Here is a 15,445-nt window from a genome sequence, read left to right as displayed (position 1 = left end):
TAAAACTATATCAAAATAATGGTGGGAAGGGAGACCTACTTCTAAAATCAACACAAAGAGGCAGCTGCTTTAACGAGCTGGGCATGATGGTGCATGCCTTTCATCTGTGGCAGAGGCAGGTGGATCTCTATGAGTTTGAAGCTAGCTTGGTGTAAGTTCCAGGACAGTTAAGGGTATGTAGAGACCCTGTCTCAAAAACTACAATGAAGCAAACCAAATTGGTTTACATTTTTTCCTTAAAATTTTGTTATATTTATTTACTATATACTGGGAGAGGGGTGTGTGTGCCATAGTACACATGTGTGGGTCACAGGAAAGCCTGTGGGAGTCTGTTCTCTCCTTCTACCATCTGGATTCTGAGGATTGAATTCAGGTCATTGGTCTTGGGGGTTGGGGACAAACAATTACACCTACTGAGATCTGGCCCAATTTTTTTTTCAAATCTTGATAATTGTCTTTATATACCTGTCTTAGTCACTGTTCTATTGCTATGAAAAGATACCATGACTATGGCAACCCTTATGAATGGAAGCATTTCACTGGGGCTGCTTACAGTTCAGAGACCTAATCCATTATCCTCATGGTCGAAAGCATGGCAAGATGCATGATGCTGGAGCAGTAATTGAGAGCGACATCCTAATCCACAGGTAGAGAGAATGAAACTAGACCTAGTTTAGACTTTTGAAACCTCAAACCCCACCCCCACCCCCAGTGACACACTTCCTCCAGTAAGGCCACACCTCCTAATCCTTCTAATATTCAAACAGTTCCGCTCCCTGGTGACTAAGCATTCAAATATATGACCTTATGGGGGGAAAATACTCATTCGAAGCACCACAATGCCCAAGAGCATGCTGTCATTGGGAAATCTGTAATTTTTCCACATTTTATATCTTTATGTTTCTGCCATTAGAGAGGAGGTGTTAGCTCTCACCATCCCCTGCTCCCAACATAGGAATATCACTATTTTAGACACATTAATATGAAGTTTTCTCCTACAATGATTATGATAATGGATGTCCTGAGAAGGCTGAGCTGTTCACTAAGCATAGACCTTAAATGGAAACCTGCAAGTGGAAAAAACAGACCAGGAATTAAGATGGAGCGTGAACGAGAGTGCCACGTGGGACTGGGAGGATGGTAGAGTGAGTGAAGCATTTGCCATTCAAAGTGAGGGTGGAAGCTCAGCTCCTTGGCACCAGTGCGGCAAACCACCTAAAGTCTCCGTACTTGGGAGGAATCCCCAAAGCAAGGGGCCTAGCAGAATTGATCATCTCCGAGTTTAAGTGAGACTCTGTTTCAATGTTTAGGTGGAGAGAGAGGAAGACACCCCGAGTCAGCCTCAGGCCTTCACTTTCAGACGTGTGTCCACATGCACGCACACATGCATGTCTACCATACATGCATAAAACAAACATAGATTTACGTACATAGTCTTTAAGAAAACACACGATCATTTCTGGTTCCATGAACAAACCACCATATAGCTCATTCCCAAACTCTAACATGCACAAAAACTACTCAAGAACCTTGTTTAAATGGAGATTGGAATTAAGGTCTTGGTAGAGCCTCGGATTTTGCATTCTCGTCAAGCTCCAAAGAGCCTCAAGTACTGTGTTGCCTAAACAGCCTCAGTAAGAGGCTCTCTGCTAGTTTCTTCATGTTGTCTTTATTCTCCTCCACAGAGTGCCCTCTTCAGAAACATTCCCCAGAGTCAAGTCACTTCATTGCATCTCCTACTCCTCGTTGAGAAACAGTGTGGGCCTGGAGAGATGACTCAGTCCTTAAAGGCTAGGTTCACAACAAAAGATATAAGAGAAGCAATGTGGCTCTTACTATTAGCAAGCACTATGGGGGAGCAGATCTGTCTGGCACTGGCACAGTGGCATATAATGAGCCAGGACATAAGGCAGTGGGAGCATTCCAGAGAACAGAGCTTCTTCTGTGTCTAACATCTTACTAGAGCCACAGACGACGATGAAACACTTAGACACATGATGAAGGACAGGTCATGTCTGAGCCTGATGGAAGTCAGAAGCCAGAGGACTTTCTCTTCTCTCATTTACCTCTTCTCCTATCCAGTTTAAAGCTATCAGCAGCCTGGAGACACCAGATGATGGAAAGGATGCCAAGGAACCTCTCCCCTCCTCTTCCGTACTTATTTTCCATCATGAAAGAAATCTTCAGCTCCTCTCAAGCAGTGGTGCTCATCATGCTTTCTATGAGTAAAGGTCAGCCAGTGCTATGATGTAAATGACTAACAATTGACTCCTGTATAATGTTTGCCAGTTGCCATAGCAACTGAATATTCCCACTCTGGCTGATAATCAAGCTCTTGATGTGACTTTACCAAACTTGGAATTAGAAGCCCTCACAAGCGTTGGCTCTCCTAAGCTGGCACAACACAACTCCTGACATCACAAATTATTCTCCTTGCCCAGCCGTATCCTTTACAATTGGGCTCTGAAATTTCTCCCATCAAAAGGTGGGGTTCGTATCCCTTCCTCTTGTTTTTTTTTTTCCTTGTGACTTCTTTGGCCAGTGCAGTATGCCAGAGCAGAATGTTCAATAGAAGCCTGGGGGTCAGAAGACATTTCAGAACATCCCACTTGTTGAGTAAGACAAACTAAAGCCACAGGGGATAAATCAAAATGGTGGCTTCCTAGAGAATCAGAGGCCATTAAGCAAACATAAAACATCTTAGATGGCCCCAGTTGCCTAATACCTCTACATACCTGCCAGACTTGCACTGTCCCAGAACCTGATACCCATGAAGCCATCCCATTACAGTTCTCAAATCACATGACAGGCTGTTGATATGAGCAACTGAGGGGTTTGCTTTAGGTGAGCAGCTGAACCTAATTGATAACGCCACAGGTAGACCAGAGAAAATTCAAAAGATTCATCAGTCAAATACAACACGTGGCTCTCTCTGGATGTTGGCTGAAATCAAACCAACCATCAGAGTATCATTTTTGAAGTCAGGAAGTCAGTACTTGGGAGGTAAAGGCAAAAGGAACAGAAGGACAAGGTTATCCCAGGCTACACAGAAAAGTGAAAGCCAGCCCCGGCTAGAGAAGACACTGCTTAAAAGAAATTCATTTTAATTGCACTTTATAATAGAAAATGAAAGTGTCCCACTAGTCAAGGAAAAAAGGGGGTGGGAGAAGATAGAGGAACAGAGAATTAAGAAGATAGGGACTGGAGGGATGACTCAGCTGTTAAGAACACTGACTATTCTTCCAGAGGTCCTGAATTCAGTTCCCAGCAACCACATGCTGGCTTACAACCATTTATAATGGGATTGGATACCCTCTTCTGGTGTGTCTGAAGAAAGCGACAGTATACTCACACATAAAATAAATGAATACATCTTTTAAAAGAAAAGAAGAAGATAAAATTAAAGAGGCAAAATCTGAGGGGAGGGGGCTGGAATGGTGGCTGAGCAGTTAAGAACACTGGCTGTACTTGCAGAGAACTGGGTTCAGTTCCCAGTACCCACATTGTGGTTCCTGCCAGCCACAGTTCTTTGAGAGTCCATCTCCCTAGAACATCACCAGATGAAGGCAAAGCCTCTGTGAGGTTAATTAGTTATCGCCTAACTCTTTTCACCTCTGACATTGAAACTCAATAGAAGAGTAGGGTAGGGTTGGTATTTTTTTTTGTCTTTTGTCCTTATCATTATATCTTGAAATATTAAAAAAATGTCAAGGCGAAGTTGAAAAAGGATGGAAGCAACTTCTCATCTATGATCTGACTCTTCCGTTGACCTTAGAGTTTCAGTTATATTCTTCAATGTGACATGCTTGCCATAAATAATATCAGATTACTTTTGGATTTCATTTCTTTCACTTTCATTTAAGTAATTCTGACACCAGATCAACATCAAAACACTCAGGCCTGCAACTGTGACCAATTGAATTAAGAAAAGAATTAGGGCTTGTGGTTAAGAGAGTTTGTACCCAGACATGGGCCAGCGGCTTTGGAGTCATTTCAGCCTTGGGTTTACCATCCTTAAGGCTCAGACAGGAGGGAAAAACTGGCAACTCTGCAGAGCTGGTATTAATCTTGAGGGCAAGGTGTAAATGCACCCAGCAGAGGGTTTGGCAGCAAGCAGGCATGACCCAGAATGTGGTGGGTAACCTTCGTTATCCACCTTACTAGGTTCAGAATCACCATGGAAACACTTCTCTGGTATCACTACGATGGTGTTTCCAGAAACATTTAGTGGAGGAGATTCACCCTGAAGGGTGCTGGCAGTATTTCATAAGATGGGTTCTGGGACTAAATGAAAACAGAAGGGGTCACTGAGACCCAGCTGGGACCCAGTGTCCAACTCCCTCAGCTTCCTGATCACAGATACAAAGTGACAAGTTGTTCCAACCACCCCATGATGCTTTGCACACCAGGATAGACTGTACCATCAAACTGTGAGCCAAGATAAACCCTTCCCTTTTTAGCTGGCTGTTGTCAGAAACTGTCTTAACAACAGGAGAAGTTAGTTATCCAGATAGTAGCAATCACTCCCACTGTTACCCTTAGTGGCCACTGTCTCTCCTGCTACTCCAGTCTGCAGAGATTTGGGGCCAGCTTGAATGCTGGTTTATTCTTCAGATGTGGGAAATGCAGAATGGCTTACTTGTTTCATGGACTAATTTTCATATCTTGCATTTTCATTCATATTATACATAAGAATGGAGCCAGAGTAAGTAAACTATATCCCATAAAGTCCTGAAAATTAACAGTGTGCAATTTAGACAATTATGTGGAAATCAAGAAAATAGTTCATGCTCTTTTGTTGAGTGACCTAGCACATAAATATATGTTACAACCCAGACTAACAGTAATGACATATCTTTATAACTAGAAGCTTACTGTCTACACAACAGCATCTAGTTCTTCTTGTTTCCTCTAAATTCTCGTTTATTATATTCATGGCTTTATAAGTGAGGGTATCTTGATAACTTTTAAAGTTGTAGCCTTGACAATTATGAAAAAAATTATTCATTGTCTTTCCACTAAAGAATATAAAATGAAGACATGGAAAATGAATTCAACATAAATATGCTACACCAAGAGATAAGTTGTCTTAATTCTAGTAGGAAGATAACAGTACTGTGGCAATACAGGCATTTGAAAAATCTCATTTTTTAAAGAATCAGACACGTGTAATACCAGCAGAGCACCCACACTTGTTGGCTTAAATCGTGGCTTGATCTATGGCTTGAACTGTGGCTTGAAGGCAATTTGCTTGTGGCTTTGGTAATCGGTTATGAAATTCTGAACATTTATATTACTTTTAATCATTCGTTAAATCTGTCCAAAATATCAAGTATTAGGATACTAAAAATAAAACCTTCCATCCGGCTTGCCTTCTTAAAGAAAACCACCTCCCTCTCTCACTGTCTCCAGAATCTAGCCACAGAAGTGATTCCACCTGAGGATGTAAGGCTTGAGCAACTTTCTCTCCACCTCTTCCTCCTAGAGCTATATCTTCAACCCTACCCCCTCCACTTCCTGTTCCTGATTCTTTGTCACCCCCTCCTCACATGAACCTGGCCCATGGGAACACTTAGCTGTTAGAAGCTTTGGTGTTGCAAGGGGTTTGGTGTTCAGGCCTGCTGAGTTGTGAGAGAGTTACAGCCTCCTCATAGCTGTCCATTTACAAGCTATCCTTTTACATATAACCCAGAGCAAGGATGAGACCATGATAAGGAAGAGCTAGTTCACAACAGAAGGATGGACCATTTACTAAAAACCCATCTCCATATTTATACATTCTCAAAATGTCTTAACCAAACATGCAAATGTATTGGCAAGATGATTAAGATATGCTAAATGTCGTAACAGGAGGGGTTGTGAAGAGACTGCTGTAGAGCAGGGTAGACTCAAGGGGTCTCTATCTCTGCTTGCTTCCCAGCCAATTGCCATCATAAGCAGAGGGCCCTCCCACAAGTCCATCATCTCTTCTCCCAGACTGGGAAGTGACCTAAACATTGTGTGTGCTTCCCTTCCTCAGCCTGCAATTAAAAGAAAAAGAAAAAAAAAACTCACTTGATTTGTATTATTGAGATTGCAGTGAATTTCTTAGATTAAAAGCATTCACAGAATAAGACAAGGAAGAACAACAGTAATACAGACATATTGTAAAGTGCTTTTCATTCCTGCCTAAGTACATTTATCTTCAATGCTTTGTGTAATGTATATGAAAAATGACCTATTGCCTTGTGTTGCTGAGGGATGTAGTTTATATGGTAGTAAATGCACTGACCTACAGTCACACTGTGATTAGAATTCGATCCTTAGGTGTGACTTCCAAGTGTCCTGCAAAGGAAATAAGCTTCAAATTTATATTGAGATTAACATAAACGAATGGGTCTTAAATTATGAAAGATATTAGGAGTCTAAAAGAAACCAGGCTAAAGATTTGTGAATATTTTAATCCTTTTCTATTATTATTTTCATTATTATTAATGATCCCTCCTCCCCGGTGGTATATTTTAGGATATTGGTGAGCCCAAACCTTGGATGTCATCCCATCCTGACATTATTAACTGTCAAAAGAATTGATAGCTCTTAGAAAGTGCAGCAAGGATGAGATTACTTCCCAACCAGAACACAGTTGACAGCGCAGATGGACGAGAGCCATGAAAAGAAGGGCTACAATGGAGCCACAGGCTTCTGTCCCTCCATCCTCCCAAACCAACCCAGCCCCGCTCCAGTTAGCATCTGTGTTTTCCTACTAAGGACTCTGAACTCTAATGATAGAAGGAGCAGAGAGAGAGAGAGAGAACACAGATTTGTGAGTGTCCTTGTTAAATAAGGAAAAGGTCTTGTCTCAGTCTTAGCTAAGAAGCAAAATGATTGGGTCAACCAGACATTTGCAAATTCATTTGCATTTCTGTGGAACAAATCACTTGCAAAGGGGCTGACAGACTTTGGACATGGAAGAGGGCTTCGAGCCCACTAAAGCTTTTGAAGGTCCTCCTGTCTTCTGACTTGTCAATATGGTCTGTGCCATTCTTAGAAATACAGTAGTCTGACTAATAACATGCAAATGTACAAAGGAAATAAAGGTAATAAAAATTTTTAATACAGAATAGAATAAGTCCTAGAAATGTATTTATTTTACAAAATTAGCTTTGACTTTGAACTTGAAGAGCCTTACTTCTGAGGGCTCTTTAAAATGGGACATCTGCCACAATTCAGAGGCCCAATGTCTTTGAAAGCACATAGAACAGTCTAGTCTAGTGGTTCTCACCCTTCCTAATGACATAACATCTTAATACAGTTCCTCATGTTGTAGTAACCCCTGACCATAAAATTATTTTAGTCGCTACTTCACAATTGTAGTTTTGTTACTGTTATGAATCATAATGTAAATATTTTTTGAGATAAGGGTTTGAAAAAGGGCTTGGAACCCACAGGTTGAGAACCATCGCTCTGCTCTCTGGCTTGGAGCAATCAGGTCAGTAATCTCTGACCCCTCTGAGTTATCACTGCAGGTGAGATCCTGACTCTTCACCAAAAGCAAAGCCCTGAGGAGACCCCAGGAGAACTTGTAACACCAGTCCCACCTGGACACTGTTGCTATAGGCACTGGCTGGGACCCAAGAGCCTGAGGACACCTGGAATGGAAACCTCAACCACAAAGTCATGAGGAAGACAACAAGAGACTCTTCACTAGACTGTAAGTTTGTTCTTTGGCGAGACCCTGCAATTGCTGCAGAGGAATGGAAGGTGAGCTAATGTTTATGGTTGAATTCATCGCACCACATCCCCTCCCACAAGATTGCAGAGACTGGGGGAGAAGAAGGAAGGGAGGAGTTAGTAAATATTTAAACTGTTTGGGAAAATTGCTTTGATAACAGTGAATAAAACAAAAGGAACTCAAATTATAGGCCGTCCTACTTATCTACAGGAGGTAGGTAAGATGCCCCGCCCCAACTGGACACTTGAAACACAGATAGTACAAAGCCCTATGTATGTTCACATACTGGATTAATCCAATGACTGAGATGTCCACCAGGTGACGACTGGGTAAGATCCACAGAGTGGATTCACTGAAAAATACATATTGCTGTTTATATACAATAGTGAGATTTATTACACTGCAGAGAAGGGCTGCAACTTAAAACTTACAAATTGCTCATTTCTGGAATTTTCCATTTACTATTTTTGGATAACAGCTGACCATGGTTAGTGAAACCAACAGAATGTGAAACCTCAAAAAGCAAGCCTGAGGTTAGCAGGCAAGGGTGAAAAGATGACTAGAGACAGTGGAGATTCCAGCAAGGAGTCTCACTGAGGGAGGAGTGCTTTCAAAACTCCAGAGGTGAGAAAGATCCTGGTGCATTCAAGGACGTCAAAGGAAGTGAAGAAACCAGAGATCAATGTGGTAGCTCCTAAGCTTGAAAGTTGAGATAGGGCCACGTAGATGTGGATTTTAGTCTATCCTGAGAGGCACTGAGAGCTGGTAGGGAGTAAGATCCTAGGTAGCCCCAATCAGATATTTGGGGAACTGGGGCTACATAAAGCAAACATGTTTCTTCCCTGTGGGACTCTTCAAAGACTATAAATACTGAGCATGCACTGAGAACCCCTACAAACTGGAGTAGATGCAGGTTTTCTCAAACTTTATGGGACAAGGGATGCCTTCAGAATTTTTTTCCACCACACTCTATATGATCCCCAAATTCTATCCTCTGGGATACCATTTTGGGGAATGCAGCTCAGATAGAAGTTAATACTGTGTGTGGGTGTGGAACATATCCCTATATGGGCTCCCTTAGAACAGGCCTGTCCCTGGGTTCTCTTACAACCAGCAACAGACTCTGCTCCCTGCAGTGCATGGGACTGTATAGTCTCTGATCCTGGGTACTACAAATGTCCATGATTTTCCAGTTCAAAGAGTTCCTTGGCTATTACCTGAAACCACCATGGGAACCTACTGCCAGGCTCCTTGTAGATTTTCTATCATTATGTCCTTTAAACATCACTCTGAATTCATGGTTCTTTCAGGGGTGAATATGAATTTTCATCTTGTTTTCGCAAGATGGGGTGAAGCTATCTACTGCAGCTCTTAAACTCATCAGCTCATTGAGCTGTGTTTATTTTCTTCCTCTTTTTACTTTGGAAAGATGGGAAGGGGTGGTCTAAAGCTATCAGGAGGTCAGTGTGGCATACTCTGTGCCTGTCAGGCAGGCCTTTTAGGTGGATATTACAATCGTAGTCATGACCAACTGGGATGGCAAATTTTAGGAGACATTTCTCCCCAGAGCAGAAGTGAAATGATGGCTTGTCCAGAGATGAGGATGAGATGAATCAATGTATCAACGACTCTTATTTGACAAGCTGGAAGCTGCAAGATTAAGTTACCATGTACTAACATCTCATCCTTTATTCTTCTGTGTGTTGGGCAGGGGGAGGTGGAGGGGTGAGACAGGCCCTCATGTGGTCCATGCTGGCCTTGAACTTACTGTATAGCCAAGAATGACTATGAGATGAGTGAGGGTTTTCTAATCCTCTTGCCTTAACATTCCAAATGTAGTGTTATGTTTGTATACCACCATGCCTGGTTTTGTACAGTGTTGGGAAACAAACCCAGGGCTTCGTGCACACAGAGTAAATACTCTACCAAGTGAACCATATCCCCAGACTCCTAAAATCCATCTTTAAAAAAAATTGGGTATTTTATTTATTTACATTTCAAATGTTATCTCCTTTCCTGGTTTCCCCTCTGGAAACCCCCTATCCCATCCACCCTCTCCCTGTTTCTATGAGGGTGTTCCCCCACCCACCTAACCACTCCCACTTCCCCATCCTAGCATTCCCCTACACAAGAGCATTGAGCCTTCACAAGATCAAGGGCCTCTCCTCCCATTTATATTTGACAAGGCCATCCTCTGCTATATATGGGGCTAGAGCCATTGGTTCCTCCATGTGTACTCTTTGGTTGGTGGTTTAGTCCCTGGGAGCTCTAGGGGATCTGATTGGTTGATATTGTTCTTCTTCCTATGGGGTTACAAACTGTCTTAGTCAGGGTTTCTATTCCTGCACAAACATCATGACCAAGAAGCAAGTTGGGGAGGAAAGGGTTTATTCGACTTACACTTCCATACTGTTGTTCATCACCCAGGAAGTCAGGACTGGAACTCGAGCAGGTCACAAAGCAGGAGCTGATGCAGAAGCCATGGAGGGATGTTCTTTACTGGCTTGCTTCCCCTGGCTTGCTCAGCCTGCTCTCTTACAGAACAAAGACTACCAGCCCAGGGATGGTCCCACCCACAAGGGGCCTTTCTCCCTTGATCACTAATTGAGAAAATGCCTTACAGTTGGATCTCATGGAGGCATTTCCTCAACTGAAGCTCCTTTCTCTGTGATAACTCCAGCTGTGTCAAGTTGACACACAAAACCAGCCAGTACACAAACCCCTTCAGCTCCTTCAGTCTTTTCTCTAACTCCTCCATTGAGGACCCCATGCTCAGTCCAATGGTTGGCTGCGTGTATCCACCTCTGTATTTGCCAGGCTCTGGCAGAGCCTCTCAGGTGACAGTTATATCAGGCTCCTGTCAGCAAGCACTTGTTGGCATCCACAATAGTGTCCAGATTTGGTATCTGTATATGAGATGGATCCCCTGGAGGGTCAATCTCTGGATGGCCTTTCCTTCAGTCTTTGCTCCACACTTTGTCTCTGTATTTCCTCCCTTGAGTATTTTCTTGCCCCTCCTAAGAAGGACCGAAGTATCCACACTTTGGTCTTCCTTCTTCTTGAGCTTCATTTGGTCTGTGAATTGTATCTTGGGTATTCTGAGCTTTGGGGCTAATATCCACTTATCAGTGAGTGCATACCAGGTGTGTTCTTTTGGGACTGGGTTACAGCACTCAGGATGATATTTTCTAACTCCATCCATTTGCCTAAGAATTTCATGAATTCATTGTTTTTTAATAGCTGAGTAGTACTCCATTGTGTAAATGTACCACATTTTCTGTATCCATCCCTCTGTTGAAAGACAGCTGGGTTCTTTCGAGGTTCTGGTTATCAGGCTGCTATGAACATAGTAGAGCATATGTTCTTGCTATATGTTGGAGCATCTTTTGGGTATATGCCCAAGAGTGGTATAGCTGGGTCCTCAGGTAGTACTATGTCCAATTTTCTGATGAACCATCAAACTGATTTCCAGAGTGGTTTTTACCAGATGCAGTGGTATACATCTGTAATCTAAACACTTGAAAGACAGAGAGGCAAGGGGATGGTGGATTTAATAAAAGCTTGCACTATGTAGGAAGATTCTGTCTCCAAAAATAACAAGACAATATAATGCCTTCTGAACACCTTCCCAGCACAGCCTTCTACTGACATTCCTCTCAGCAATGGTCAGATATTGATATTTCACGCTTCTTCCATGGAGAGCCACTCCTTTGCCACAGCTTAAACCTGTGGAGACACTATCTCACTTCAGGAGTCCCAGTCTGGACACTCCACACAGAAACTAGACAAATGTATCACTGAAAAAGTCAATTTGAAAATCTGGCCTGAATCACCTATAAAGGTGACAGAAGCCTCCAGAGAAACAGAAGCATTTAGCCTTGTGCAATGCACATGCATTGACATCTTCAGCAGCAGTGTCTTCACAGATGTCCGGGCCAGAATGCACCACTGCCTGAACAGGGACAATGACAACTGTTGGGGGTTTAGAGAAAGGAGACAGTAATGCTTCTGTCTATGTGAAAGCAATGAAACAGGCAGAGAGATGTCTAAACCAGCAGTTTTATTGATGGTAGCTAGATCAGAGAATATGACCACATTGAGATTCCCGAACATTTCTGTCCATGGAGAACTGAGTTTCCTAAATCCTGAGGTTTTTAGGGACCTTCAGTAAAGTGCAGAGTACATCCCTCCTCTGTGGAACCAGATGGAAGAAACTAAGCATACTCAGCTTCCCACCTCGACACCAGCCAAAGATGCTGTAGAGGTCTGCAAAAAAATGGTACCCATAGCTCATAGATTTGAATGCTTTAGTCACTAAGGGATGGAATTGTTTGAAGATTAGAAAGATTAGGAAGTGTGCTTTTATTTGAAGAAGTGTGTTGCTGGGGTGGGCTCTGAGGTTTTCAAAAGCCCGTGCCAGGCCAAGTCTGTCTATCTGTCTGTCTGTCTGTCTGTCTGTCTGTGTCTCTCTCTCTCTCTTTCTCTCTCTCTCTCTTTCTCTCTCTCTCTTTCTCTCTCTCCCTCCCTCCCTCCCTCTATCTCTACCTCTCTCTCTTTCTCTCTCTCCCTCCCTCTATCTCTACCTCTTTATCTCTATCAACTATCTATCTCTCTATCTGTCATCTATCTGTCATCTCTCATCTCTCATCTATCTATCATCTATCTATCTTATATATATATATATATATGTGTGTGTGTGTGTATCATTTATCTATCATCTATCTATCTCTCTATCATCTATCTATCATCTATCTATCTATCTATCATCTATCTATCTATCTATCTATCTATCTATCTATCATCTATCTATCTATCTATCTATCTATCATCTATCTATCTCTCTATCATCTATCTATCATCTATCTATCTATCTATCTATCTATCTATCTATCTATCTATCTATATCTAACCTTCAGCCTGTAGCCTTAGCTCCCATCTCTTTACTTTAGCACCATGGTTGCTGCCATATTCCCTACTATGATAATAAACTAAACCTCTGAAACTGTAAGCAAGTACCCAGTTAAATGCTTTCTTTTGTAAGAGTTGCCTCAGTCGTTTTATTTGAATGAACCAATAAATTGGTTGAATAAGAATGGCCCTGTAGGCTCCTATATTTGAATGCTTAGTCATTGGGAAATTGCACTACTTGAGAAGGATTAGGAGGTGTGGCCTTGTTAGAGGAAGTGGGTCACTAGCAGTGGGCTTTGAAGATTCAGAAGCCCAAGCCAGGCCCAGTCTCTTCCCTGCTGCCTGTGGATCCAGATGCAGAACTCTCAGCTACTTCTCCAGCACCACGTCTGCCTGCATGGCACCATGTTCCCTGCCATGATGATAATGAACTAAACCTGTGAAACTGTCAGCCAGCCAATCCAGTGTTTTCTTTGTAAGAGTTTCCTTTATCTTTGTGTCACTTCATGGAAATAGAACGCTTACTAAGACAGTCATAGTGACTCTTCACAGAAGGAGAACAGTGCCTAAGACAGAGGCCCTTTCTCTTACTCCAGCATAGGGATTAGGGACACACAAAGGATTCTTCTCTGTCTTTTCACTCATGAGATTGCAGCAAATCACATTCCTTCTCAGAGAATATGAGAGGGAAGCATTTCCCACGGTCATACCCATCTTCAGCGTGGCTGAAGCAAGAAAGACTAAACCCTTGACATAGCTAGTTACAAATGGAGCCTGATTCAAATCAATCCTAGAAGGTTATTGCAAGCATCACTCCTGTCTCATAGGTTAGAAAAAAAAAATATTTTGTGATGTCAATTACTCTGCTAATAAACTTACATCTAAACCCAACTCAATTTCAAGCACTTTGCTACACTGCCTTGAAATGAGTCCAGAGAGTGAACAAAGGATCAGATCTCCATAAGAGTTAGTCAGTTTGCAAAGAAAACAATTCTGTTTTTACACCATAGACTATTGTCACCAAGGCTTTTGCACAGATACCCCAGTTCCTGAATAACAACTTGGAGGCTTATTATTTGTGAATAAGTGTCTACATCATAAGCTAGATTTGTTTTCTGACTAGCTTGTAGCTTACCTTAACCTATTTATATTAATCTATGTCTGCCACATGGCCAGTGACTTCTCCTCGGTTTCCTAGGTCCGACATCTTTGAGCAGGGAATCTCTCCCCATGTCTATCTCCCACAGTTCCTCTCTCTCTGCCAGATGTCCCACCTTCCACTCTTGCCTCAGTTTACTGGCCATTAGCTTTTTATTGACAGGTGATGCTTCTATACAGTACACAAGAGATTATCCCTACATCTCCCTCTTTTAGTCCATAAAAGACTCTTTCTCTAACATGAATAAACTACTTACAATAAGAACAATGAAAATCATGTAAAAATTACATTCACAATGTTCAATCCATTTGTATTTAGAAACTTTGGAGAAAGTGCTCTACCATCTATCCTCTCTTGTTGAGTCCAGAGCTCTTTACCTATATAATTTTTATCATGATTTGCATTAACAACCTAAAAACATCTTCTTAGTCTTTAAAACATTTTTTTAAAATTCTAAACAACTCAAGCTTAATTGTGAGACTATAACTATCTAGTCTTCAATCCCATCAGAGACCTGGGAAGGATAAATATTACCTGAGCAAACAGGAAGTGCTGAGCAAGCAGTTTCCAAAACTATAGAAATACAGCAACCGCTGGCCACCTGGACGGCCATTCAGCATCTGTCTTCAGCGGTCTGCCTCAGGATATGGCAGACTTTTCTGTTAAGTAGGAATTATGAAGGACTTGCCTTCCTTGTCCTTACAAAGCTCAGCAATTGACTTCTCTCTGTCCAATTTGTCCAGCTTAGACAACATGCTATCTGCAGTCAAGGCAAGGGCTGTTTCTTGTCTAGTAACAGCTTTGCCACATTTGAACAAACTCCATAGGAGGTTCTTTGAAGTTCATCATCTTCTTTGAAGTAGAATAGAGATGGTGCCAAGAGTAGATATATCTCACTGTTATGAAAAGCCTTATGTTAATAAAACATCTTAAAATGTGATATACTGTAGGTGTTTAAGGTTTTTGAAGACCATCTATCTACCTATCAATCTATCTATCTATCTATCTATCTATCTATCTATCTATCTATCTATCTATCTATCTATAGTATATCTGTTTGTTTCTAGTTATCTACTCTATCCTCTATCTGGTCAATCTGAAAACCTCTTTCTTCCCCTCTGATACTCTCTGGTCACATCACAAAGATCTTCAAGGAAATGGATAGGCAAAATCTGGATCTGGTACTCTTTAGGCTTCATTTGTTGTGCTCACACATATCGCTTTATGGTGGAGAGCGATTGATGAAAAATCTTCTGTATTTCTCTTCTCCATACTAAGACCACAGAATAACTCCCTGTGCAAAATTAACTTCTCATTTTCAGTAAGATAAAGCTGGGATCTGTCAAATCTTTCCATATCTGGGTCCAACATGCTTTCCCGAGCTGGTCTGATTTAAAATGCTCATTTTAAAATGCTCTCCAGTTATGTGTTTGCTAGGCCCCGGCCTAGTCTCACAAGAGACAGCTATATCAGGGTACTTTCAGCAAACTCTTGCTAGTGTATGCAATGGTGTCATCGTTTGGAGGCTNATTATGGGATGGATCCCTGGATATGGCAGTCTCTAGATGGTCCATCCTTTTGACTCAGCTCCAAACTTTGTCTCTGTAACTCCTTCCATGGGTGATTGGTTCCAATTCTAAGAAGGGGCAAAGTGTCCACACTTTGGT

The 15,445-nt window shown here is 41.9% G+C and overlaps 1 protein-coding gene across 1 annotated transcript in view; it reads left to right on the top strand.

Annotated features, from left to right (window-relative positions):
• Positions 1–600: 600 nt before the first annotated feature.
• C10H12orf74 (chromosome 10 C12orf74 homolog) overlaps positions 601–15,445 on the top strand; it is a 28,399-nt gene continuing 13,554 nt past the window's right edge. The window contains 1 exon segment of the mRNA XM_021173495.1: positions 601–647. Coding sequence (XP_021029154.1) covers positions 601–647 — 47 coding nt within the window.

Source organism: Mus caroli, chromosome 10 (genome assembly GCF_900094665.2).
Source record: "Mus caroli chromosome 10, CAROLI_EIJ_v1.1, whole genome shotgun sequence".
In the NCBI taxonomy this organism is placed as follows: Eukaryota; Metazoa; Chordata; class Mammalia; order Rodentia; family Muridae; genus Mus; species Mus caroli.
The sequence above is the reverse complement of the archived record's forward strand: the minus strand, read 5'-3'. Positions and strand labels throughout refer to the sequence as shown.